The 25,806-nt window shown below is 39.1% G+C and overlaps 1 protein-coding gene across 1 annotated transcript in view; it reads right to left on the minus strand.

Annotated features, from left to right (window-relative positions):
• SH3GL2 (SH3 domain containing GRB2 like 2, endophilin A1) overlaps nt 1-25,806 on the minus strand; it is a 227,164-nt gene that overhangs the window by 17,834 nt on the left and 183,524 nt on the right. The window contains exon 3 of the mRNA XM_024252567.3: nt 16,664-16,736. Within this exon, the coding sequence (XP_024108335.1) occupies nt 16,664-16,736 (73 nt within the window). The remainder of the gene's footprint in view (nt 1-16,663; nt 16,737-25,806) is intronic.

The raw sequence follows: 25,806 nt of genomic DNA on the forward strand, positions 1-25,806 counted from the left end.
AGGGTAAATGTGGAAGATAACTGAAAAAAATGAATGAATTTCTTCATCTACAGAATGGAGAAAATCAAAGCTACCTTGCTGGGTTTATTGTGAGGATTAGAAATGATGTTTTAGAGTATCCAGCACCATGCCTGGCACTTACAGAACTATTCAATAAAATGGAAGCTATGACCAATATGGTAAATTGTGTTATGGAAGTAGGTTAACCAAGAGGTATACTGAAATGTATAAATATGTCACTCCCAGATTGTCATGGACAAGAGGAAAGTTCTTAGAGTTGGTGGGTTTGGCTATAAATATCTAGTTTGCCTCCAGTATAAAACTAAAGAGAGGGATGACAGCCCAACCTATGCTAAAGGAATAGAGTTGGTAAGTGATGAATGTATAAAAGGTAAGAAGACTGCTATTTGTCCTCCCCAAATTCATATGCTGAAGCCCTAATACCCAATGTAATTGTATTTGGAGATAGTGCTTTTAGGAAATAATTAAGATTAAATGAAGTCAGGAGGTCAAAGTCCTAATCCAATAGGATTGGTGACCTTGTAAGAGAGGAAGAGAGAGAACAATCTCTCTCTCTCCACACACATGCACCACGAAAAGGTTACATGAGGACATAGTGAGAAGGCGGCTATCCACCAGCCAGGAAGAGAGGCTTCATCAGAAATTAAAACACGGTCCAGCAACTTGATCTTGGACTATATAACCTCTAGAACTGCAAGAAAATAAATTTCTATTGTTTATGATATTTTGTTACGGCAGCCTGAGCTGACATAGGTCACATTCTGAGGTTCCGGGGGAAAATGAAATGAATTTGGGAGGGATACCACTCAACCCATATACTTTCTTTTTAAACTTGATTATTTTAACAAACTTTAAATCAAAGTAATTTTTTAAAACTATCTGAATTCCTATATTTGTGAGCAAACCAATTATTACATAATTTTCATTTCACATGGATTTCTGAAGCTTTTATCTTTATAAATATTCCACGTGGGTTTACTCTTTTTGAATAAAGTCACCTTAAAAAGTTAAGTTTGAAAGAAGCCTCTAAAAATATATACAATTTCTTGACTGCATGGTTATTGAGTCCTTGGGTAACAATATTTTACTGACTAAATGCTTTATTTCCATAAGCACACAAGCATGAGATCAACCAATGAATGAGTAATCTAAGATTTTCCGAAATAAAGAAGAGCCAAGTCCCTAACACTCTTCATTCTACAAAGGTCTCCCTGCCTCTGTCTACAGGTATTTACAGAGCATTTGCTTCCTCCCTATCTGTGGGAACTACTCTTTCTTGGCAGTTCAACCCAGTGGTGTGCTGGAGTTAGGCCAGCACTGCTCGGGGGAGCCAAGTGTGAGCCTCTTTTTCCAAGTCAGAGTTCAGTGATGTCACACTGGTAGCTTGAAAATGGCCATGTGAGACACAGAAACCGGCTCATGCTACAAATCAAGGTTTTTCTTCCAGAAAGATGGTTGTTAAGCCTGTAGCAGCACACTGCTGGTTCCTCCCAGCTTGTGGCAAGTTTTATTGCATGCCAATTCTCATCTGTGGTGGCCAGGTAAGTTTTATTATACTTCTTGGCTTAAAAAAAAAAAAAAAAAAAAAAAAGATGGGACATTTTGAAAATGCAAAGTACAAAGAATAACATAACACACTCATATACACATTACTCAGATTTCTCACTGTTAAGTACAATGTTCCTGATAATCTCTCTAAACAAGTATTAATGCTTCCTTTATAGCATTTTTGTGTGTGTGTCTCTAAAACAGGACAGACTTGAGGTTGTGAGGTTGTTGAGCTTGTGACAGACATTTGTAGGAAAGCCCTTGAGATTCTTTTTCTGGAAAGGTGTAAACTGTTAGGGGACCAAGCCTCTGAGGGCTAGGCAAAAGCGGTGTTTTCTAAGGGGGTTTAGTCCCAAGGACAGTGATGCCAGAAGATGGAATGCTACTTTTCCTAGGGAAAAAGATAGAGAGTTTTAATGCCTGCTTTTTTTAAACTTTCATTTACTACAATTCAAAATCAAGGTTTATCACAAATGAGATTTCTGTTGCACTGGAAACCAGTAGTCTCTGTGGAACGGAGATGCCCAGCACAAACCTGAACAAAGGGAGGAACTGCAGAGGCACAACGGTGTAAAAATGAGTGTTCCCTGCTGGAAGAGCAGGGATGAGGGGTGAGTCTGCCCTCCGCACCCCATTTTTCTCCCCACCCTAGATGATTATGATGGGAGTATTTGGGGAAAGACCTTTTGTAAATCACTTTTTAAAAATTACAACCTGATTTAAATTGCTGTTTTCTCAAGAGTGGCTTCCTTCTTTCACTGTGAAATTTCAAATAAAAACATAATGACAGGGCATCTGTCTATCACAACAGGGAAGAAGAAAATCCAACCCCCACCCTTGGTGTGAGTTGATGAACACAGTTGATGCACTTGGGCAGAACAGGTGGCCACAGTACTCCAAGTCACATCTTTGTGTTCTGACTGTTGGGGGAAACCTAATGGCTTTAGCATCCACCGGGGAAGACCAAAGACATGAAACATGGTTTCTGAAGTCTTTCACTGCTTTTAGTGACTTAATTCCTTTGTCATCCTTATCTGTCTTACAGAAACCAAGCCTCATTGCCCAAAGGAGCAGAGATCTTGAGCAGGACAAATGCCGAATAATTTGTAGTAGTATTCATTAATTGCTACTATCTGGTCCGGAAACTTAGAAAGAGCCCTGAAATACCTGAAAAACTGAAGACCATAACCAGATTTCATCCTTTAACTATAATTTCAGAAGTATCTAGTACATATATAATGCGTACACATCATCCAGCCTTGGAAAACACAAGAGATGGGTTTTGTTTCTCCATTTTACAGATGGAAAATGAAGTACAGAAAAATGTTAGTTTTTTTCCCTATTTTCCCACTTTTGGAGAAAATTACAGTTGACGGCTATTTCGTTGAAATGGCAACTAACAGCTAAAAATATACTTGCCTCTTCATCACCTATCAAGAGCCAAGGATGTCTTTAATTGATGGAAAAAATTAAAAGTTTGTTCTTGGAAAAGATCAACAAAATTGACAAACATTTAGCTAGCTGAACTAGAAAAAAAAACAGAAAAGACACAAATTACTAAAATCAGAAATAAAAAGTGGGGATATTCATTCTGATCTACACAAGTAAACAACATTATTAAGAGAGTACTATGAACAACTGCACAACAATGAATTGTATAACCTAAATAAATGGACAAACTCTTAGAAACACAAAACCTACCAAGACTAACTCACAAAGAAATAGAAAATCTAAACACACCTATCATTAGTAAGAAGATTGAATCAGTAATCAAAAATCTCCCAACAAAGACAAGCCTAGGATCTGATGGCTTCACCAGTGACTTCTACCAAATATTTGAAGAACTAACACCAACCCTCCTCAAACTTTTCCAAAAAATTGAAGAAGGAAAACTTCCTGCTCATTCTATGAGGACCGCATTATCTTGACAGCAAAGCCAGACAAAGACACTACAAGACAACTAGAGACCAATATCTCTTATGACCATTGTTGTGAAAATTCTCAACAAAATGCTAGCAAAGCAAATTCAACAGCATATTTTAAAAATTATACCCCATGACCAAGTGGTATTTGTTCCTGAAATACAAGCATATGGTTCAATATACAAAAAATGGGTCCATCTAATACCACACATTGACAAAATAGAGTAAAAAAAAAAAAAACCACACACACATGATCATCTCAATTGATGCAGGAATAAGTGTTGACTAAGTTCAACACCTTTTCATGATACAAACAATAAGCTAGGAATAGGAAGAAATTACCTCAACATGGTAAAAGTCATATATGAAAACCTCACAATGAACATTATACTAAATGGTGAAAGACTGAAAGCTTTTACTCTAAGATCTGTAACAAGACAATGATGCCCACTGTGACCACATCTATTCAACACAGTACTGAAAGTTCTGGCCAGGGCAATTTGGTAAGAAAAAGGAATCCAAATTGGATCTAAACAACTAAAATTATGTATTTTCAGATGATATGATCTTACACACAGAAAACTCTAAAGATTTCCCACAAAAAGCTGTCAGAACTAACAAATGAATTCAACAAAGTAGCAGGACACAAAGTCAACACACAAAAATCAGTTGCATTTCTATACACTGACAACGAACAATCTGAAAAGGAAATTAAAAGGTTAATTCCATTTACAATAGTATCCAAAAGAATAAAATACTCAGGAATTAATTTAACCAAGGAGGTAAAAGACTTCAACAATGAAAACTAACCAAACACTGCTGAAAGAAATTTTAAAAGACATATATAAATGGAAATACATCCCATGTTCATGAACTCGAAGACTTAATATTATTAAGACGTCAGTATTATTCAAAGCAATCTACAGATTCAATGCAATCCCTATCAAAGTCTCAGTAACATTTTTTGTAGAAATGGAAATCCCATCCTAAGATTCATATGGAATCTCAAGGGACTCCAAATAGCAAAAAAGAATCTTAAAAAAACAAAGCTAGAAGACTCACAGTTCCTGACTTGAAAACTCACTACAAAGCTATGGTAATACAAAGTGGTACTGTCATAAAGACAGACATGTAGGCCAAGGGAATAGAGTAGAGAGCCCAGAAATAAACACTTGCATACATGGTCAAATGATTTTTGACAAAGGTACCAAGACCACTCATGAGAAATAATAGTCTTTTCAACCAATGGTGCTGGGAAAAACGGATCTATATGCAAAAAAATGAATTTGGACCTTTTTCTAATACTATATACAAAAATTAACTCCAAATACATTAAAGAGCTAGCTGTAAGATCTAAAACTCCAGAACTCTTAGAAGAAAACACAGGCAAAAGCTTCATGACATTGGATGTGGCAATGAATTTCTGGATATGATATCAAAGGCATACGCAACAACAAAAAAATTACACAATTGGACTTCATGAAAGTTAAGAAATTGTGTGCATCAAAAGACACTATAAACTGAGTAAAAAGGCAACCCACAGAATGGGAGAAAATATTTGTAAATCATATCTGATATGTACAGAACTCCTAAAACTCAACAAAAAACCCAAACAACTGGATTAATAAATGAGCGAAGCCTTGAATCGACATTTCTCCAAAGAAGATATACAAACGGCTAAAAAGCACATAAAAAGGTACTCAACATCACTAATCATTAGGTCATTACAAATCAAAACTACAATGAGATACCACCTCAAACTCATAAGGATGGTAAACATCAAAAAACCAAACCAGAAAATAACAAGTGTTAGCAAAGATGTAGAGTAACTCGAACCCTTGTGCACTGTTGGTGAGAAAGTAAAATGGTGTGGAAAGGAGCACAGTGGTACCTCAGAAATAAACAATAGAATTTCCTTAAGTTCCAGCAATTCCATTTCTGGATATTTAAGCAAAATAATTGAAAGCAGAGTTTCAGAGAGATATTTGTATACTCATGGTCATAGAAGCATTATTCACAATAGCTAAAATGTGAAAGCAACTCAGTTGTCCATCAACAGGTGAACCTATATAAAAATTGCACTATTTACACACAATGGAATATTATTCAGCCTTCAAAAGGAAGGCAATTCTTATATACACTATTACATAAGTAAACCTTGGGATGTTATGCCAAGTGAAATAAACCCGTCACAAAGAAGACAAATGCTATGTGATTCCACTTATATGAAGTAATTAGAATAATTAAAATCATAGAGCTAGAAAGTAGAATGGTGGTAGCCAGGGGCTGAAGTAGGAAAGGGGGAGTTACTACTTAATGGGGACAGAGTTTCACTTTTACAAGACAAAAAGAGTTATGGACATGGATGGTGGTGGTGATTACACAACATTATGAATGTATTTAATACCAGGGAAATGTATACTTAAAAATAGTTAAGATAATTTCATGTTATGCATGTTTTACTATGAAAAATAAGAAAAATTAATTCTAAATTATTTTAACTAAATTTGTGAAGTCTAATATAGCGATTACAATTGTAATATGAGTATAAATCCTCAAATCACACTAAATAAGATTTGGGGCTTAATACTTGCAACAAAATTTATCTAATAAACAGCATCTTAGCACGCATTTCATTTTGGCAACATGTGATTATTGCATATTACGGCCTGGTTTTCTTAGGTGAAGTCTCAGAGCATCTACAAGTCTGAAACATGGCCCTCTGATGCTTCCTGCACTGATACCAATGTGCTCTGCTGTTTTGCACACTAACAATTACTAAATGACAGAAAGAGTTATATTGTAATGAGAACTTAGGTAAATATACTCACATCTATGTTGTTTCTTTTGTAGTTAACTATTAGAAGAGACCGAGAAAAGGGAAGAGGAAGATTTGCCTACTGACTTACACAAATAGACAACCCTAGCACTGGATCATGCTACTCTCAACCTAAATAATGGTATTTATATAACACCTCTCTCCAAGGTGACAAAGCTCTTTTATGCCTCAAGTAGGAAACAGCAGGGAGGGATATTAAGACCCTGTGCTGTAGCACACAGTCAGCAGCCCTAAGAACTTGTGACATGGGGCAGCAAACATCTCCCACCTCAAGATGGGGTGCTGCAAGGTGCCAACACAGGTCTCACAGAATGCCCTGGCAAAGTAGGCAACTGTCCCCCTCAGGGGCATAAAGCAGTTTGTGAAATTTGAAAAATACACAACCCTCAGTGTACTAACATCATCAGCCTTTGCTTTCTCAGGTTTTCAGAGCAAATAGAGGGTGGTGGTAAGTAATATATCCTTATTGTAAGAAGGGTCCTGCAGTGGGATTTCTAAAGAACTTGCCCAGGGAAGAATTGCTGGGTTAGCATCTGAGATGCCCTAGGTTGAGCTGCAGTACCCCAGGAAAGGAAGGTGCATAATATTTCTTGAGTCCCTACTAAGTGTCAGGCACTGTGCCAAGTGTTCTTTGCTATCATGTTTCAAAACACAAAGATATCTTCAGTCTTTGCTGGAACGGGACTGACCTATACTCCCTGGGGGATTCAGGAAACCTCATCCTAAGCTGAAAAGACAGGGACAGGTGTTCCCAATCTACCTCCTGCTTCAATGTAAGGTATCCAAGGAGCCTAAAGCCACTGGGCAAATAGCCTGATGGCCCAAGCAGACAGTTGTATGCTTGAAATAGGAGCTCTGGCTGGGAACAACCACACTATTAGTTTTCTACATAGAATAACAAAGTAACACAAACTCAGTGCCTTCAAACAACACACATTGCCTCACAGTTTCCGCAGGTAAGTCTGGGCATGCCTAAATTGAGTCCTAGGCTCAGGGTCTCGCCAGCTGCAAACAATGTGGAGTCAGGCTGCTTTGCCATCTGGAGGCCGGAGAGGGGAGAAGTCTGCATCCAGGCTCACGTGGGTTGCTGTCTTCCTGAGTCCGGGCTGTTCACTTCTCTGTGGCAGTGTGATGGAGAGCTCTGGCTTCCCACTGGCTGTTGGCTAGTGTCCACCCTTAGGTTCTAGAGACCACCCCCAGTTCCTTGACATGTGGTCCTCTCCTTGGGCTGTCATAACATGGCAGTGTGCTTCTTCTAGACAAGGAAGGGAATGTCTCTCGTATTAGTCTGCTAAGACTGTCTCACATAATGTGACATGATCATGGGAGTGATGCAACATCGATTTTGCCATATAATGGAATCACATCAAGGGAGTGGTGAGTAGTTGATTCCATTACCTTTGCCATATTTACTGGTTAGCAGCAAGTCACAGGTTCCATCTACACCCAACGGGAAGGGATTATACAAGGGTGTGAATTTGTACGAGTCACCCTAGAGTATACTTGCCACACATACCAAGCCTGGAGGTATCTTTGTAGTTTAAGACTTTGTAGCACAAGACATTTGACAAAACATTTTGTTTTGAAAACAGAATGTGCTTTGGAGACAGTAATATCTGAATAAAGATTCTGGCTCTTCTGTTGTATACTTCGGGCAAATTGCAAATCACCTTGCAGCTTCAGTTTTCTCATCCAAAAATAGATACAACTATTATCTATGTATATAAACATAAATGTCTATTAATAGCTTCAGCCCAGTGATTTTATACATGAGAGTATGCACATCCACACTTTTCCCAAAGCAATTGTGAAATACATTGTGAAATATATTAATTGTGCATGACACCAAATAGATATTACACAGAGAACAGCTCTGATCCTGATCTGTAAAAGTCTGCAGACCACGACTCTTACCTGAAAAGTTAGCTACTCCTATAAGATGGAGCTTATATGTGCTTCACATGATTTGATTCATGCATTAAGCAAATTAATCAATTGCTAGCACCAAACTCTGTGCTAGGAACTGGGTATATATAAAGGAGTAAAAGAGACATAGTCCTTGTCTTCAATGACTGTGTTTACAATATACTGGAAGAGATGAAAAGCATTCATTCAATAAATATTTACTGAGGGCACTGCTTCCATTATTACGAATAGTAAACAAGATAGACAAGACTCTACCCTTCTGGAGATTGTGTTCTATATGAGAAATGGGAGCGATGTGAAAACAATAAACAAAAAGATAAATTAGAAGATAATTCCAAATGTTGATAGGAAATAATATAAGGGATCCCTCATAAGAGGGATGAGGAGAAACTATTTTCAATAGGGGTGGAGGCAGGAAAGGACTGTACAGGGAGATGGCATCTGACTGAAGGTGCAGTGATGAGAAGCAGCAGACATTAACAGGAGCTGGAGAAGAGTGTTCCAGGCAGAAGAAACACCTGTGCAAAGACCCCAAGGCAGGAACAAGGCTGAGGATAATTCTCAGTACAATGGAAGCCAGTGGAGAGTTACAAGCAGAGGAGTGACAAGATGTGATTTACATCTTTAATGGATGGAACTGGCTGCTATGTGAAGAATGTAAAATAGGAAAGTAATAATGGAAAAAGGCAGTATAGTGAACAAATCATAAGTTGCATAAAGTAAATATTATGAAAAGTGCAATAAAAGAATAGAATTGGGCTCTTTGCAGTGTACAAACAATCCTATGCTCAAGTCACTACATTTCGGTGGCAGTGACAAGCAACACTTTAACAAGCAAATGTACATCTGAAGTGGTGCTAAATGCTCTGAAGAAAAGTAAAACAAGAAAAGGCTTAGGAAGTTAGAAGGACTGATGTTTTAAACAAGATGGTCAGGAAAGCTGCACAAATTAGGTGACATTTGAGCAGAGACCCCAGCGAAGGCTTTGAGAAGACATGGAGAGGAAGTGATTGAGGCAAAGTGGCTGGCCAGGCCCCATGAACAACGTGTCTGTGTGTTTGAGGAAGGCTAGCTCAGAAGGAGCGAGATGGAGATGGCCAGGAACATAGGGAATGAGTTCAGATCCTCAGGACTTTGTAACCCACATAAGTGCTTTCAATTTTATTCTAAGTGAGGAACCTCTCAAGAGATTTGTGGAGGGCAACTCATGTGATGTGAAGGTAGCATGAGAATATAAAACTGGAGTAAAAATGATTTCGACTTGGCCCTCAGGAGACACCACTCAGAGTCGAGATATATAAGCTGAGACAGGAGGGATGGTGCAAAGACAGTTGTCGAAGAAGGGGCAGATGAGGGCCCATATTCCACCAGAAGGGGAAACAGCCGCTGCAAACTCCTGATACAACAAAGAACTTGAGGAACTGAAGAAACTAAAGGCCACAGAGTGAACAAGAGGGAGAAGGAACCAGGAGAGACAGAAAGCACAGGGGCCACCACATGCTGGATCTTGAAGGCCATGCTGAGGATTTAGGGATGGTATTTATTTATAGTATTTAGGGACTATTCACGTGAGGTGCCATTAGCTTAATTCTCAATATATATGTACACACGCATTTTAAATGTATACTATATTTGTTATGATTAAGAATCTTTTTTTTTTTTTTTTTTTGAGACAGAGTCCCGCTCTGTCGCCCAGGCTGGAGTGCAGTGGCATGATCCTGACTCACTGCAAGCTCCACCTCCCGGGTTCACGCCATTCTCCTGCCTCGGCCTCCCAAGTAGCTGGGATTACAGGTGCCCACCACCAAGAGCGGCTAATTTTTTGTATTTTTAGTAGAGACGGGGTTTCACTGTGTTAGCCAGGATGGTCTCTATCCCCTGACTTCGTGATCCGCCCACCTTGGCCTCCCAAAGTGCTGGGATTATAGGCGTGAGCTACCGTGCCCAGCCCTGATTAAGAATCTTTTAAATAAGATCTGGCTTTAGCATTCATTGTTTAGACACACAAGTAAAGAATATCATTATTCCATCAGTTCTAGCTGACTTAAAACTCTGAATCACTTACAGTGTCTCAAATATTTTAGGAACCTATTAATTTTCAATATTTTCCCCAAAGATGTAGAAGTAGAAACCCTCCAGCCTTTCAATACATTAGTATATGAATTATATCACCCATCACCTGACTTACATTTTCTTTCTTAATATATTTATCCTTGAAATACCCTATTCCTTTGAAGCTTAAGAACATTTTCCTCACAACTGCTTTTGTAATCTGTCCTTTATGCATTTTGATTATTTTTCATTGCCAGGATGTGGAAATGGAAAAGCTCTGGCTACTAGACTCAGCACACATCCCTTATTCTTTAAGTGAAGGATGGATATATTCATTCATACACCTATTCACCAGACATATTGACAGCAAACAATGTACCAGGCATAATGCTAAGGACTCTAAAAGATGCAAAGATGAATACAAGTTATCCTGTCCTCCAGGAAAAACAGCAAATTCAGTGTGTTGTGAGACCAAGGATTTGGCTACATGAATGCCAAGTAATACATGTATTCATTTTCAGTTCCACAGTCAACAAATATAATCAGTGTATTTATTCATCTTTGGAAGGAGATGATTAAGAGCACAGCCTGTGGGAAAAGAAGTACACTAATTTTAATAGAGTATCTTTCCAGGGACTAATGGGACATTTTGAAACTAATACAGCTAGCTTTTATTTCCACAGGAAGTATTTCACGAATGAGATTTGAAATTATTAAAAAATTCTAAATAGACATCGAATGACCCCAATTTGATACCCAAATCTCAGAAATGCTGGAAAAATCTAGACCATATAGGCATTCGAGGGAAAAGCATTTCCATAGAGAAACAAACCCCTGCTGTGTACAACATTTTTCACATTCAAGCTGCTTTTTATGTAAGCAGTTTGGAAATTTGTATTAGATTATCACATCAGGGTAAGAGCAACTTCTCAGTGCAAACTGAAAAGGCCTCTCTCATAACAAGGATGCTAAGTCTGGAAAGGGTCCACAGTCCAACTGTCTACAATTCCATTCAAGTGTCATGAAACAGACTTTCAGAATCTTTTTTAAAAAATCCAGAGCCTAAAGATATCTTTTTTTTTTTTTTTTTTTTTTAACTTTTTTTTTTTTTTTTTCTTTTATTATTATTATTATTATTATTATTATTATTATTATACTTTAGGTTTTATGGTACATGTGCGCAATGTGCAGGTAAGTTACATATGTATACATGTGCCATGCTGGTGCGCTGCACCCACCAACTCGTCATCTAGCATTAGGTATATCTCCCAATGCTATCCCTCCCCCTTCCCCCCACCCCACAACAGTCCCCGAAGTGTGATGTTCCCCTTCCTGTGTCCATGTGTTCTCATTGTTCAATTCCCACCTATGAGTGAGAATATGCGGTGTTTTGTTTTTTGTTCTTGCGATAGTTTACTGAGAATGATGATTTCCAATTTCATCCATGTCCCTACAAAGGACGTGAACTCATCATTTTTTTATGGCTGCATAGTATTCCATGGTGTATATGTGCCACATTTTCTTAATCCAGTCTATCATTGTTGGACATTTGGGTTGGTTCCAAGTCTTTGCTATTGTGAATAATGCAGCAATAAACATACATGTGCATGTGTCTTTATAGCAGCATGATTTATTCTAAATCAAGAGTCCATTTCTCTGTTGAAAAAAAAACCCCACTGATAAAACATAAAACCAAGGAGGTAAACATGAAACATATATCGAACAGAAAGGCAAACTATCTAGTGCTGTACTGTCTATTATGGGCACCACTGGCCACAGCAGGCTGCTGAGCACCTGAAATGTGGCTAGTCCAAATTGAAACGTGCTGTAAGTATAAAATACAGACCGAAATTCAGAGTATGAAAAAAACATAAAATATCTCAATAATTGTTAATAGTGGTTAATATTTTGGCTATAATGGGTTAAATAAAATATATTATTAAAGACAATTTCATCTTTCTTTTTACTTTTATAATGTGGTTTCTAGAAAATTCAAAATTACATATGTGGCTTGCATCTTATTTCTATTGGACAACACTGATTTAGTTTTTGCTTCCCCATAAGGCATCAGAATATGTAAAGAAAACTGACTTATATCTTCTTCAGTGATTTTTGCTCAAAGATATCGTAAGAATAGGCACTTACAACCAGTAGAATGGAATTTGTGCACAGTACTTTTTATATTCAAATTATTTCTTATTTAAGCAGTTTAGGAATGTGTACTGGTTATGCTATTCCAGTTCAAGTTTGGATGACTTTACAGCTGTCTGTCCTGCGTTCTTGAAAGCCCACCCTCACAGGGCAGACTTTTAAGCCTGTGATCCCACTCACACTTCCACATCTCATCAGTTAGCTGGATTTTCCAGGAGGAATTAGCTGTGAAGCCTTCTGGGCTCCTTCTCCTCAGACTGTGTGTAACACACTAAGACTGTGAGGTTCCAGAGGACAAGCCTCCAGTCTTGGTCTCATTTCTGCCTGACAGCATCTAGAATTGCTCTTTGCATAAAAGTAAATGCATGTGACAAATGTTGGTTACATATGAATATCTGATGATTTAGGGAAAAGGAAGAATTTTTCCTCCTACTTTATTAGAGAAGTTTTAGTACATTAGACGCTGACAGTCAACTGTGCCTCATAATTCATTTATTCCAATATCCAAGTGCCTGCTGGCTGCCTGGAACTGAGCTGGGGGCTGGGGATGTGGTGGTGAATAAGACAGGCACAGCGCTGAACTCACAGGGGATGAAAAACAAAATCACAAGTGTGGCATGTGCCCCACTGAAAAGCAGCTGGGATTACAAGAGGGACAGTGACAGGGGAACCTAATGTGGTTGGAGCCAAGGAAGGCCAATAAGTGACCTTTACGCTGGACCTGAGGGAGCTGTTAGCCTAGCAAGGTGTTGGGGAAAGGGCAGGATGACCATGCAGGGAGGGCCCCTTAAGCCATGTTAAAAATGAAAGTTAATCCTCAAGGCATGAAAAGCCAAGGAAGGGTTTTACATAATACGACCAAATTTGCTTTTTAAAATATCATTCTGGAGATGGGCAAGAGTGGATGTAGGTCCTTCACAGAGCATAGCCATGTATTCTTAAAAGGTAAACAAAATCACTTTGGTCATCACTTCAATAGGAACTGAGTTTTAAGAATAGAAAACATGTGTAAGCTCCATACCCCCAAGATGTGAAAGTCAGCAAGCACCCTGGAGCAGTAATCTAATACAGATGTACTCCCAAAGTACCCTCAAAGCATCAAATCCTACTGATTCCCCTGGCCTGTCCATGTAAATTTGTTACTTGGCATCAGGCCCTGTCCTAACCCAAGCCACATCTTGCTTATTCAGAACCAGCATTCAGTATCCACACTGGTTGGCCCAGCTCTAGGGTTCACTGAAAGGCTGAGTGGGCAAAGTATTTAGCAAACTGCATGAGTTTGGGAATATTCTTTCTGCTCTCTTGTGCCCAAGGACTGTCTCTCTGGGTGTTTGCCTAACTCTGAACTTTACCAGTTACCTGGTCTGGCTCTATGGCCAGTGTCTACTCTCAGGGCAAGAAGCTGGTGGAGGGATGAAATTGTACCTGTTGTAAACAATTAAATGCAGGTTGTTTAAATTCTGTGGAATGATTACACAAAATTTTGTTTTGTTCTGGACTCTTCTGGGTAGTACTTACTCATATATGTATGTGGCCTGCCCATACATAACTGTTTTTCTGAAACCAACCTCGAATTGCCTGTAATGGCCTTCATTGTTCTTAGTGGCAGATGTCCATTCAACTCTCAAATAGTCACAAAAGCATTATATTGGCAGCCAATCAGCACATGCAATATTGTATTAAAAATGTCATTTCTAAACATTCAGATCTTCTCAATTACCTCCTCCTTTGATGTTTTTTATGAAAATAAAAATAAGCCTTAATCCCACAATTTCCTTTCTGAATTTCTCTGGTACTCACTTTGAAAGGGAAGGACCCTTCACACCTAAACGAAATGGCGCCTACCCTTCTCAGAGGCAGGATCGTGCAACGTGAAGTTCAGAGACTTAGGAGGTAGTCAGACCTGAGTTCCAATCTTGTCTTCATCCCTTCCTAGGTGTATGAATGGGAAAGTTCCTTAAATTCTCTGACCCTTGTTTTTTCCTGAATAAAATGAGGCTAGCCTACTGGATTAGTTTTCTAGAGCTGTCATTTCAAATGACCACAAACTGGGTGGCCTGAAAGAAAAGAATTGATTCCCTCACAGTTCAGCATGCCGGAAGTCTGAAATCAAGGTGTCGGCAAAGTTGGTTCCCTCTGGAGGCTCTGAGAGAATTCTTCCTTATGTCTTCCAGCTTGTGGTGGTGGCTCCTGGCATTCCTTTGCTCGTGACGTGTAACTTCAACCTCTTCTCATTCTTCATGTGGCCTTCTTTCCTGTGTTTCTCTGTGTCCTCTCCTCTTTTCATAAAGACACCCATCATTGGTTCTAGGGGCCACCCTAAATCTAGGAAGAGTTCATCTCAAGATCCTACATCACTACTTACATCTGCAAGGATTATTTCCAAATAAGGTCACATTCCTTATAAGTTTAGTTCTGGATGGACCTGAATTTGGGGAGACGCACTATTCAACCCACCACACCTACCCACAACAGAATACAGTTCCATTATACGCAGGAAAACTGATGAGCTCCCACTGATAATTTGTGTTACATTGAATTTTTAGTCTATTTTCATACTAGAAATTCTTCAACTGTTTTTACTTTACATGGAGAAAAATAGTTACTTTTAAAGATGAGACAGTGCCTCATATACCTAGCACTGCACTGAAAATGCATCAGTGCTCAATAAATACTATATTCCTCCTCCCATTGCCTTTCTCTTAGCCCTACAACCATGAGTTACAAGTACAACTCATGTGAAAATCCCAGGAAATCATGGAGTACTTCAAGGTTCTAGGCAAAGATAAAGACCAAAACTTCTTGTCCCTATATAATGATTTCTTGCGGGGAAGCAGGGCGAGCAGTTCTCTTTCAGAACTTGACCTATGACAGTGGTTTAAACACTAAGGAATAAATGTGCATCCAAGAGATCTTTGCATCTCTGTGAAAAACAGTGGTTACCAAGAAGGTTCTGGGTAAAAATAAGAAACTTGATTTTTGCAGTTCTTTGACAAATTTGCTAACCATTTGAAAATCTATCTAGATCACTGTCAGTTAAATTCCTGGTTCCTATAGCTTACCACATTTTCTTCCATATTTTCCTCCCTCACATAAGCTCATTTCTAATGTGTTTTATGAACAAAAACAACAGCAACAAAAATCCAGAAAGTTATTCCTACATAGTCTGCTCATCCTCAGAATAGCAGCTGGGCTGGCCATAGGTGAATAAGGATGGAAGGAAGCTGCAGCCAGCAGCAGGGGGCATAGAGAAGGAGCCAGCACTTACTACAGCACACACCTGCTTCCTCTCATCCCACACCTGCCCCCCCCTTTTTTTATCACTTGTCCACTATTGCTCAGTATCCAAACTCATCGGGGCTGAAGCAGTTGTCTGCACCATCCTCTCTAGGACCATAAAATACATGGAACCCCAACCTGAAACTTGCAAAGAAACTAGCCTCAAGATTAAGGGGTCTTCAAAATATTCACACATCTCACTTAAATACAACCAGCCTCGCTTCCCGTTTCCATGCCCTGTGGTTAGAAACTGACACACAGGAATGGTAATGAGGAGGTCTATCAGGTAGGCTGCTTTGCTTTGCTATACCTAGTGCCTACTGAAACTTCCCCAACTCTGCCTGGTCCTCTTATCAACATATAGCTCCATTATCTCTATTTACCACTTCTTTTTCTTAGAGTATAACAAGTTAGCAGGAACAAATGCTGATCTGTGATGTGCCTGGAGAAGAATCAGAATCAAATTCAACTCTCTGAAGACTTTGGTGATGCCCTGTGAAGAAACTCTCTGTGTTTCATGAAAACGATTCACCTCCCTACTTTTTCACATCTTCTGGGAATCATTATATCTTATCTTAAACTATCCTAACTTTCCTTCTTACCATCTCTTGAAAGTTCAAGGTCAACCGATAACAGTTTATAGCCACTCTGATATTCTGTGTCACCTGAACTGTTTGCATACATTATTTGTTAAATATACCACAGTCAGATAAAATACCACAGATCTTCCAGTTACTTCAATGTGAGCTTTAAAAAGCCCTTCTCCCCATTTAAAATGTGCTATCCATGAAGTCGCTAACCTCTCAGAAAAGTGGACTGAGGAAGCAACACCAAAAGAATAAACACACCAAACTTAAAATGTCTATCAAAGAGAAACTAAAAGTTACCTAGAGGGACCCTTTAAACATATAAGATGATGCCTTACCTGGATTGGGTTGAAGGTATTCAATTGTTTTAGTCATTATTTCCATCACAGCCCTGCTGGTGACATCCACTTTCTGAAATGAGAAAATAAGTGCTCTAAATGACAAAAATGATGAGCTTTAGAATGTCGGTTTTTGGTTGAGTCTGTATACAACGGCGGGGTATGCAACAGAGCCCCGGACAAGTCCCGCAGTAGGTGAGGGAGGCTGAGACGGGGCTGGAAGTCATGCTGACACTGTACTCAGCAGTGGTCTGCCAAGATGTGGAAAGCCTGTTTATCCAAAGAAGCTCATAGTTTCCTAAAATTTGTTTCAAAATATAATTCATTACCTTCTGGTAAAAATAAGGTGAATAAAATGAAACATATTTTGTCCCAGAGGCATTTAATGAATGCCTAGAGTGGGTCAGACATGGAGGCAGATTTTGCTGCCCTCAAGAAAGAATAATGCAGCATCAACTCTGCTTATTCAAGAAGTGGGGAGCTTTTTATTTAACTTCTAAGAACATCCTAAAAATATAAAATCTTGAACAAAGACTTCTAGTCTGTCCTTGAACTTTTGGTTAATGCTAAACAAAAATCTTGATGCTGGATCTATCCTCTAAATTTTTTCTATCCTCTAAATTTCTAAATTTGGAATGGTCAGTGTTTGCCTTCAGCATCTCGCCGTGTTCTCTTTGTCAGGCCCCTCTCCCCACTTGAAAGAGGTCATGGAAGGTGCTCACTGCGGTGCTCTGTCTTTCTCCAAGAAATCCTTTTCTTATCAGCATGTGTGGGCCTCCTATTCACCCTACACGGTAAATGACTAGTGAGAATAAATGCATCCTCCTATTCAAGGTATGTACATGTAATATATGACATAGGTATAAATGAAAGTGATGAAATTTTAATGTAGAAATTTAGGTATCAATTAAGTCCACTGGAGAAATTTTCGTTTGTTAAAAGGCTCCGCCTCTTCAACTATTAGAAACTTTTCCATAACCTGCTGTACCTAGTGGTATATAATATATACCACTATATAATATCAGTATATACCAGTAAAATATCAGTATATACCAATATATACCGGTATATAATATATACCGGTATATAACATCAGCCTTGCATAAAGTAAGCCTCCTCCTTTTCCATAATCCAAGCATTAAAAGATTTTATCTTTCAGTTCAGTTTTTCAATACTTAATAATTTTCCATTCCATGGCAGTCATATTACTGTGTGTGTTTGCTATTACTAGGATCAACAGAGGAAAACGAATGTTTTCTTGTGATGTTATAATGATATAAAATTATCTTTAGAAGGATGCAATTTCAAATGTGCCTGTCTACATATAAACCTTGTATAAATATCCTTTTGATTGATTCAAATTTCAAAGATCTTTAAGATTGAGTGTGTACTAGGTAGTGATTAGCTTTAAAGTGCTCAGTGGCCCCCTGGAGTTGTGCAGTACACAACTTGTGAAGCCATATGTGAAGGTCCTAGTATTAACAAAATTTCAAACAACCACTAGGTACTGAAGTCATGGAATGTCTTATGCCAGGGAAATGGATCAAAGGTGTGTATGGAATAAATATGCTGAAACTCCATGGTACGTGTGTGATAGGAGTACAAATGTAGATCTCCTGCTGGCTATGTGATGGGAATTAAGGAATTAGATGACAAATGTGCCTAAATATCCTGTAGTTATGATGAGAAGGAAAATCACTAAAAAAGCCAAGGTTTCTAAAAAAGAGTGCCATAGGAATTAAATTTTCCAATGGCTGTTTGATATCCTGATGTCATCTGCTGTTAGGGGGCTGACCAATTTCTAAGGTTCCCCCATCTCTGTCCTTAATAATTATAATGATCATCACCATAAGCTGTCTTCTGTTTGTCAGAAACTGTTCTAAGGACTATAAATATCTTTACACACTCAATGCTCACAAACTCTGTAATGTATATGAGAAAACAGATACAGAGGGGTTAAGAAACTTCCCCAGTTCTAGTTCCAGGGTGTGTGTTCTTAATGACCATCCTATACTCCTTGAAAGCAAAAGCCCTTCCTAAAAAGACAGGCAACAGAGGCATCTCCCAATCTGAAAGAGAGGCCAAGTCAGAGCTGGAATATGCTTCGTTCCCTCCCCAAGATGGGGCTGGGGACCTGGCAGTAGCCGGCGAAACAGGATCAGCAGGGAGGTACCTGCCATCCCATATTCTGTTTTTGTTTTGAAACTTCTCAAAGTCTGTGGGAGCTTCATCCACGAGACTATTCCATCCTGGGCCTCTCTGGAAGGGAGGCTCTGCCATGCTGACCTGCTGAACCACAGGCCCTCAGTTTCATGGGTTTCCCTACAGAGACTGGTACCTGCAGTGTCTATCCCACCTGGCCCACAGGGAGGTGAGCAAGGAAGGCTGTGAAAGCTAGTTTCTCATTTTGGCTACAGAACCCCCTTCCCTTTTAAGCTCTGTGTAGGCAGCCCAACCACTCATGTAGTGTAAACAGACGCCACTAGCTTGGCTAAAGCCAGTGGTCTCACGGAAGACCCAGAGACCCTGGGGATACCAATATTAGATTATTACATTTGGTCCCCGGGGCAGGATTCCATCTTAAAAGAGAAGTAGGAATAAAAACTATTCCAGTGTCCCTTCTGACTTGTCTAAAGAAAGAGCTCATCCCACCCAGATGTTTACTGACTTTGTGCCCATTGAGGCAGACTCCTTCAACACTTTTGGTTACCTAGTCCAGGCATCATTACAGAGCAAGTTCTACCAAAACCCTTTTGACTACAGCATAAAATAACCTTCGCTTGAAATCCACCACCTCTGAAAACAACTTTATTCAATATAGTTACATTTGTATTTCATTATCAGGAATTATACTAAACAGGGACCCACTTTTGGCAAATCCATTCCTAGGCCCTTGCTACTGACTGCAATTTTTTTTTTTTTTTTTTTTTTTTTTTTTTTTGAGACAGGGTCTTACTCTCTCCCCCAGGCTGGAGTGCAGTAGAGCAATCTCAGCTCACCGCAACCTCCGCCTCCCGGGTTCAAGCGATTCTCCCTCCTCAGCTTCCCAAGTAGCTGGGACTAGAGGCACGCACCACCACGCCTGGCTAATTTTTGTATTTTTTGGTAGAGATGGGGTTTTGCCATGTTGGTCAGGCTGGTCTCGAACTCCTGGCCTCAAGTGATCCACCTGCCTTGGCCTTCCAAAGTGCTGGAATTACAGGCGTGAGTCACTGCACCAGGCATGGCTGCATTCTTACAGATAATTACTTGATAGACTCCATGGACATAAGAGGAAGAGACCAGGAGAGCATTCTGTTTAATGCTTTAATTTATTAAATGTCCACATCTGTGGCCTAGAGAAGGGAAAGGAGCTCTTTAAGTGTGTTATGAGGAGAAAAGTAGTTCCCAAGGCCATGAATCAGAGGCTTTCTTTAAAAAAGTACCAGAAGAACTGAATGGTCCAATGATGAGTCACATTCTGAAGTCATCTGCCAGTAGGAGGCTGACTAATTGCTAACTTCTCTCCACCTCTGTCCTCCATAATAATGCCCAGGACTCTTTTGCTAAACTACACTGTGTCAGCCAGAGACAAGCTGAGGGCCATAACCCCACGAGACTCCTGAATGTGCCTTGTTATGCACTTGCCAGAAGAGTTATTTATATACCTAAGCTGGTAATATCCAAGTACATATTCTCTTAGTAACAGTCCTGATTAACTTAGCATAAAGAAGATTTCCACTTAAGTAATTTATTATAACTAGCAATTCCCATAAGCTCCCAGAACTGAGCTTATTGCCATTTGAGAACAGCACCGTTTAACTTTGAACTTATGACATGTAACTGTTATTTTTCTCAATGTCCAAAATTTCCAATTACTATTTGAAAGTAAGTTTTGATGCATCCTAAATTATAAGAATTTCTCATCTTATAAGCTCCTGAGCCTCCATCTTCAACTAACCTTGCCTGGGATTGGTGTGAGAAGCCATTAGGGAAGGCTGCTTAAAGAAAGTGAAACTGTTCATATCCTTTGCCCACTTTTTGATGGGGTTGTTTTTTTCTTGTAAATTTGTTTGAGTTCTTTGTAGATTCTGTATATTAGCCCTTTGTCAGATGAACAGATTGCAAAAATTTTCCCCCATTCTGTAGGCTGCCTGTTCACTCTGATGGTAGTTTCTTTTGCTGTGCAGAAGCTCTTTATTTTAATTAGATCCCATTTGTCAATTTTGGCTTTTGTTGCCATTGCTTTTGGTGTTTTAGACATGAAGTCTAATGCCTTGCCCATGCCTATGTCCTGAATGGTATTGTCTAGGTTTTCTTCTAGGGTTTTTATGGTCTTAGGTCTAACATTTAAGTCTTCAAAAAGGGGGTGAAGGATATGAACAGACACTTCTCAAAAGAAGACATTTATGCAGCCAACAGACACATGAAAAAATGCTCATCCATCACTGGCCATCAGAGAAATGCAAATTAAAACCACAATGAGACACCATCTCACACCAGTTAGAATGGCGATCATTAAAAAGTCAGGAAACAACAGGTGCTGGAGAGGATGTGGAGAAATAGGAACACTTTTATGCTGTTGGTGGGACTGTAAACTGGTTCAACCATTGTGGAAGACAGTGTGGCGATTCCTCAGGGATCTAGAACTAGAAATACCATTTGACCCAGCCATCCCATTACTGGGTATATACCCAAAGGATTATAAATCATGCTGCTATAAACACATATGCACATGTATGTTTACTGCGGCACTATTCACAATAGCAAAGGCTTGGAACCAACCCAAATGTCCAACAATGATAGTAGACTGGATTAAGAAAATGTGGCACATATACACCATGGAATACTATGCAGCCATAAAAAAGGATGAGTTCATGTCCTTTGTAGGGACGTGGATGAAGCTGGAAACCATCATTCTCAGCAAACTATCGCAAGGAGAAAAAACCAAACGCTGCATGTTCTCACTCATAGGTGGAAACTGAACAATGAGAACACATGGACACAGGAAGGGGAACATCACACACGGGGGCCTGTCGTGGGGTGGGGGTGGGGGGAGGGATAGCATTAGGAAATATACCTAATGTAAGTGACGAGTTAATGGGTACAGCACACCAACATGGCACATGTATACATACGTAACAAACCTGCACGCTGTGCACATGTACCCCAGAACTTAAAGTATAATAAAAAATAAACATAAAAAAAGAAAGTGAAACTGTAAATATATATAGACACAGGCATGTTTTTTAGGTAATAAAAACTTCCATTTCTACTTCTTTAAATGGTTGAAAAAATTTGAAATGAGACTACTATTTTACTGCACAAAATAATTATTCAAATTTCAAATTCACATTTCAGCATCCTTAGATAAAGTTTTGTTGGAAAACAGCCACACTCATTCATTTAAACGCTGTCAATGGATGCTTCTGTGTTTCAACAGCATTGGCAAGGAGTTGTAAGAGACCGCAGAGACCTTCTGGCCCCAAAAACCTAAAGCACTTACAAAAAAATCTTGATCCCTGTGCTAGGTGCTAGCTTCACTAATAATAATGCCATGCTGAATCTATAGATGATACTGATTATTTCACCAGCTGTCTCAGTCTTTAGAGACAAGATACTAAAGAACAGACGGCATGGAAATGACTAGAATGGGGTTACTCTTCCAGAGACATGTGAATATTACCTTTCTTCCCTGAAGAAAAGAAAAGTTGGTGTTTCCCAAACTTAGGTGTAAGGACTCGTGAACAGCATGGCGCTATTTGTGGAGCAACAAAAGGACTGAAAGATATGATTTCATACTATTAGATACCACATTATACCAGATGCTGTAGCAGAGCAAAAGTTTAAGGAAAACATAGACACCTTAAAGGGAGCACCAACACTTTGTGAGTTTAGTGATCATTAATATATAAATAAATTAAGTCAGTCATGGTGGCCCATGTCTGTTACCTCAGTGCTTTGGGAGGCCAAGATAGGAGGATTGCTTAAGGCCAGGAGTTCAAGACTAGCCTGGGAAAAAGTGAGACCCCATCTATACGAAAGATTTTAAAATTAGCCACAAAGATACAACAAAAAAGAAAACTTCAGGCCAAGGTCCTTGATGAACACTGATGCAAATCCTCAATAAAATGCTGGCAAACCAAATCCAGAGGCATGTCAAGAAGCTTATCCACCATCATCAAGTAGGCTTTATCCTTGGGATGCAAGGTTGGTTCAACATATGCAAATCAATAAATATGATCACATAAACAGAACTACAGAAAAAAAAACACATGATTATCTCAATAGATGCACAAAAGGTTTTCAATAAAATTCAACATTCATTCATGTTAAAAAGTCCCAATGAGCTAGGTATTAAAGGAATGCACCTCAAAATAATAAGTGCCATATATGACAAACCCATATCCAACATCATACTGAATGGGCAAAAGCTGGAAGCATTTCCCTTGAAAACCTGCACAAGACAAGGATGCCCTCTCTCACCACTCCTATTTAACATAGTATTGGAAGTCCTCACCAGGCCAACTAGGCAAGAGAAAGAAATAAAGCGCATCCAAGTAGGAAGAGAGGAAGTCAAACTATCCATGTTTGCAGACGGCATGATCCTATGTCCAGAAAACCCCACAGTCTCAGCCAAAAAGATTCTTAAGCTGATAAAGAACTTCAGCAAAGTCTCAGGATACAAAATCAATGTTCAAAAATCACTAGCATTCCTATACACCAAGAACAGTCAAGCCAAGAGCCAAATCAGGAACAATCTCCTTCACAATTGCCACAAAAATAATAAAATACCTAGGAATACAGCTAACCAGGGAGGTGAAAGTTATTTATTTATTTTATTTTTTTGAGACAGAGTCTCACTCTGTCGCCCAGGCTGGAGTGCAGTGGAGTGATCTCGGCTCACCGCAAGCTCCGCCTCTTGGGTTCAAGCCATTCTCCTGCCTCAGCCTCCCGAGTAGCTGGGACTACAGGCGCCTGCCACCATACCCAGCTAATTTTTTGTATATTTAGTAGAGTCGGGGTTTCACCATGTTAGCCAGGATGGTCTCGATCTCCTGACCTCGTGATCCACCCACCTCACCCTCCCAAAGTGCTGGGATTACAGGCGTGAGTCACTGCACCCGGCCAAAAGTTCTTTACAAGAAGAACTACAAACACTGCTGAAAGAAATCAGAGATGATACAAACAAATAGAAAAACATTCCATGCTCATGGATAGGAAGACTCAATATCATTAAAATGGCCATGTTGCTCAAAGCAGTTTATGAATTCAATGCTATTCCTATTAGAATACCATTAAGATTCTTAGCAGAACCAGGAAAAAGTATTTTAAAATTCATATGGAATCAGAAAAGATCCTGAATAGCCAAGGCAATCCTATGCAAAAAGAACAAAGCTGGAGTCATCATGCTATCCAACTTCAAACTATACTACAGGGCTACAATAACCAAAACAGCATGGTACTGGTACAAAAACAGACACATAAACCAACAGAATAGAATAGAGATCTCAGAAATAAAACTGCACACCTACAGTTATCTGGTCTTTGACAAATCTGACAAAAATCAAACAATGGGGAAAAGATTTCCTATTCAATAAATTGTGCTAGGATACCTGGCTAGCCATATGCAGAAGATTGAAACTGGACCCCTTCCTTACACCATATACAAAAATTAACTCAAGATGGATTAAAGACTTAAATGTATAAACTCCAAATCATAAAAACCCTGAAAGACAACCTAGGCAAAATACCATTCAGGACACAGGCATGGGCAAAAATTTCATGAGGAAGACACCAAAAGCAATTGCAACAGAGGCAAAAATTAACAAATGGGATCTAATTATACCAAAGAGCTTTTGCACAGCAAAAGAAACTACCAACAGAGTAAACAGACAAGCTACAGAATGAGAGAAAATTTTTGCAAGCTATGTATCCAACAAAGGTCTAATATCCAGCATCTATAAGGAACTTAAACAAATTTACAAGAAAAAAAGCAAACAACCCCATTAAAAAGTGGACAAAGGACATGAATACTTTTCAAAAGACATTTATGTGGCCAAGAAACATATGAGAAAATACTCAACATCACTGATCATTACAGAAACACAAATCAAAACCACAATGAGATAAAAAGTCAAAAAATAACAGATGCTGACAAGGTTGTGGAGAAAAAGGAATGCTTATACACTGTTGGTAGGAGTGTAAATTAGTTCAATCATTATGGAAGACAGTGTGGTGATTCCTCAAAGTCCTAAAGACAGAAATACCATTTGACCCAGCAATCCCATTACTGGATATACACCCAAAGGAATATAAATTGTTCTATTATAAAGACATGCACACATGTGTTCACTGCAGCACTATTCATAATAGCAAAGACATGGAATCAACCGAAATGCCCATCAATGAGAGACTGGATAAAGAAAATGTGGTACCTATACACCATGGAATACTATGCAGCCATAAAAAAGAGAGAGCAGGTTCTTTGCAGGGATATGGATGGACCTGGAGGCCATTATCTTTAGCAAACTAATGCAGGAAGAGACAACCAAATACCACATGTTCTCACTTATAGGTGGGACAAAAATGATGGAACACATGGACACACAGAGGGGAACAACACACACTGGGACCTATTGGAAGGTGGAGGGCGGGAGGAGGGAGACAATCAGGAAAAATAACTAATGAGTACTAGGCTTAATACCTGGGTGATGAAATCATCTGTACAATAAACTCCCATGACACGTGTCTACCTATGTAAAAAACCTGCACATGTACCCCTGAAGTTAAGATAAAAGTTTAAAAAAAGACATAAATTGGACCTCAAATATCAAATAAATAATAAAAATTAAGCAGGCATGGTGGTGTGTGCTGGTAGTGCTAGCTACTTGAGAGGCTGAGGCAGGAGAATCACTTGAGCCCAGAAGTTTGAGGTGATAGTGAGCTATGACTGAGCTATTACACTCCAGCCTGGACAACAGAGTGAGACCTCAATCTCCAAATAAGTAAGTAAATAAATAAATTAGATAAATAAGTAGATGAATTACACACCCACTTGAAAATGGGTAACTCACAGTGGTAACATAAAAGAAATATTTAAAAAGCACATGAAAAACTGAAATATTTTCAAATTCTTAACTTTTCTGTCACTGAAGTTAAGA

This window comes from Pongo abelii, chromosome 13 (assembly GCF_028885655.2).
Source record: "Pongo abelii isolate AG06213 chromosome 13, NHGRI_mPonAbe1-v2.0_pri, whole genome shotgun sequence".
NCBI lineage: Eukaryota > Metazoa > Chordata > Mammalia > Primates > Hominidae > Pongo > Pongo abelii.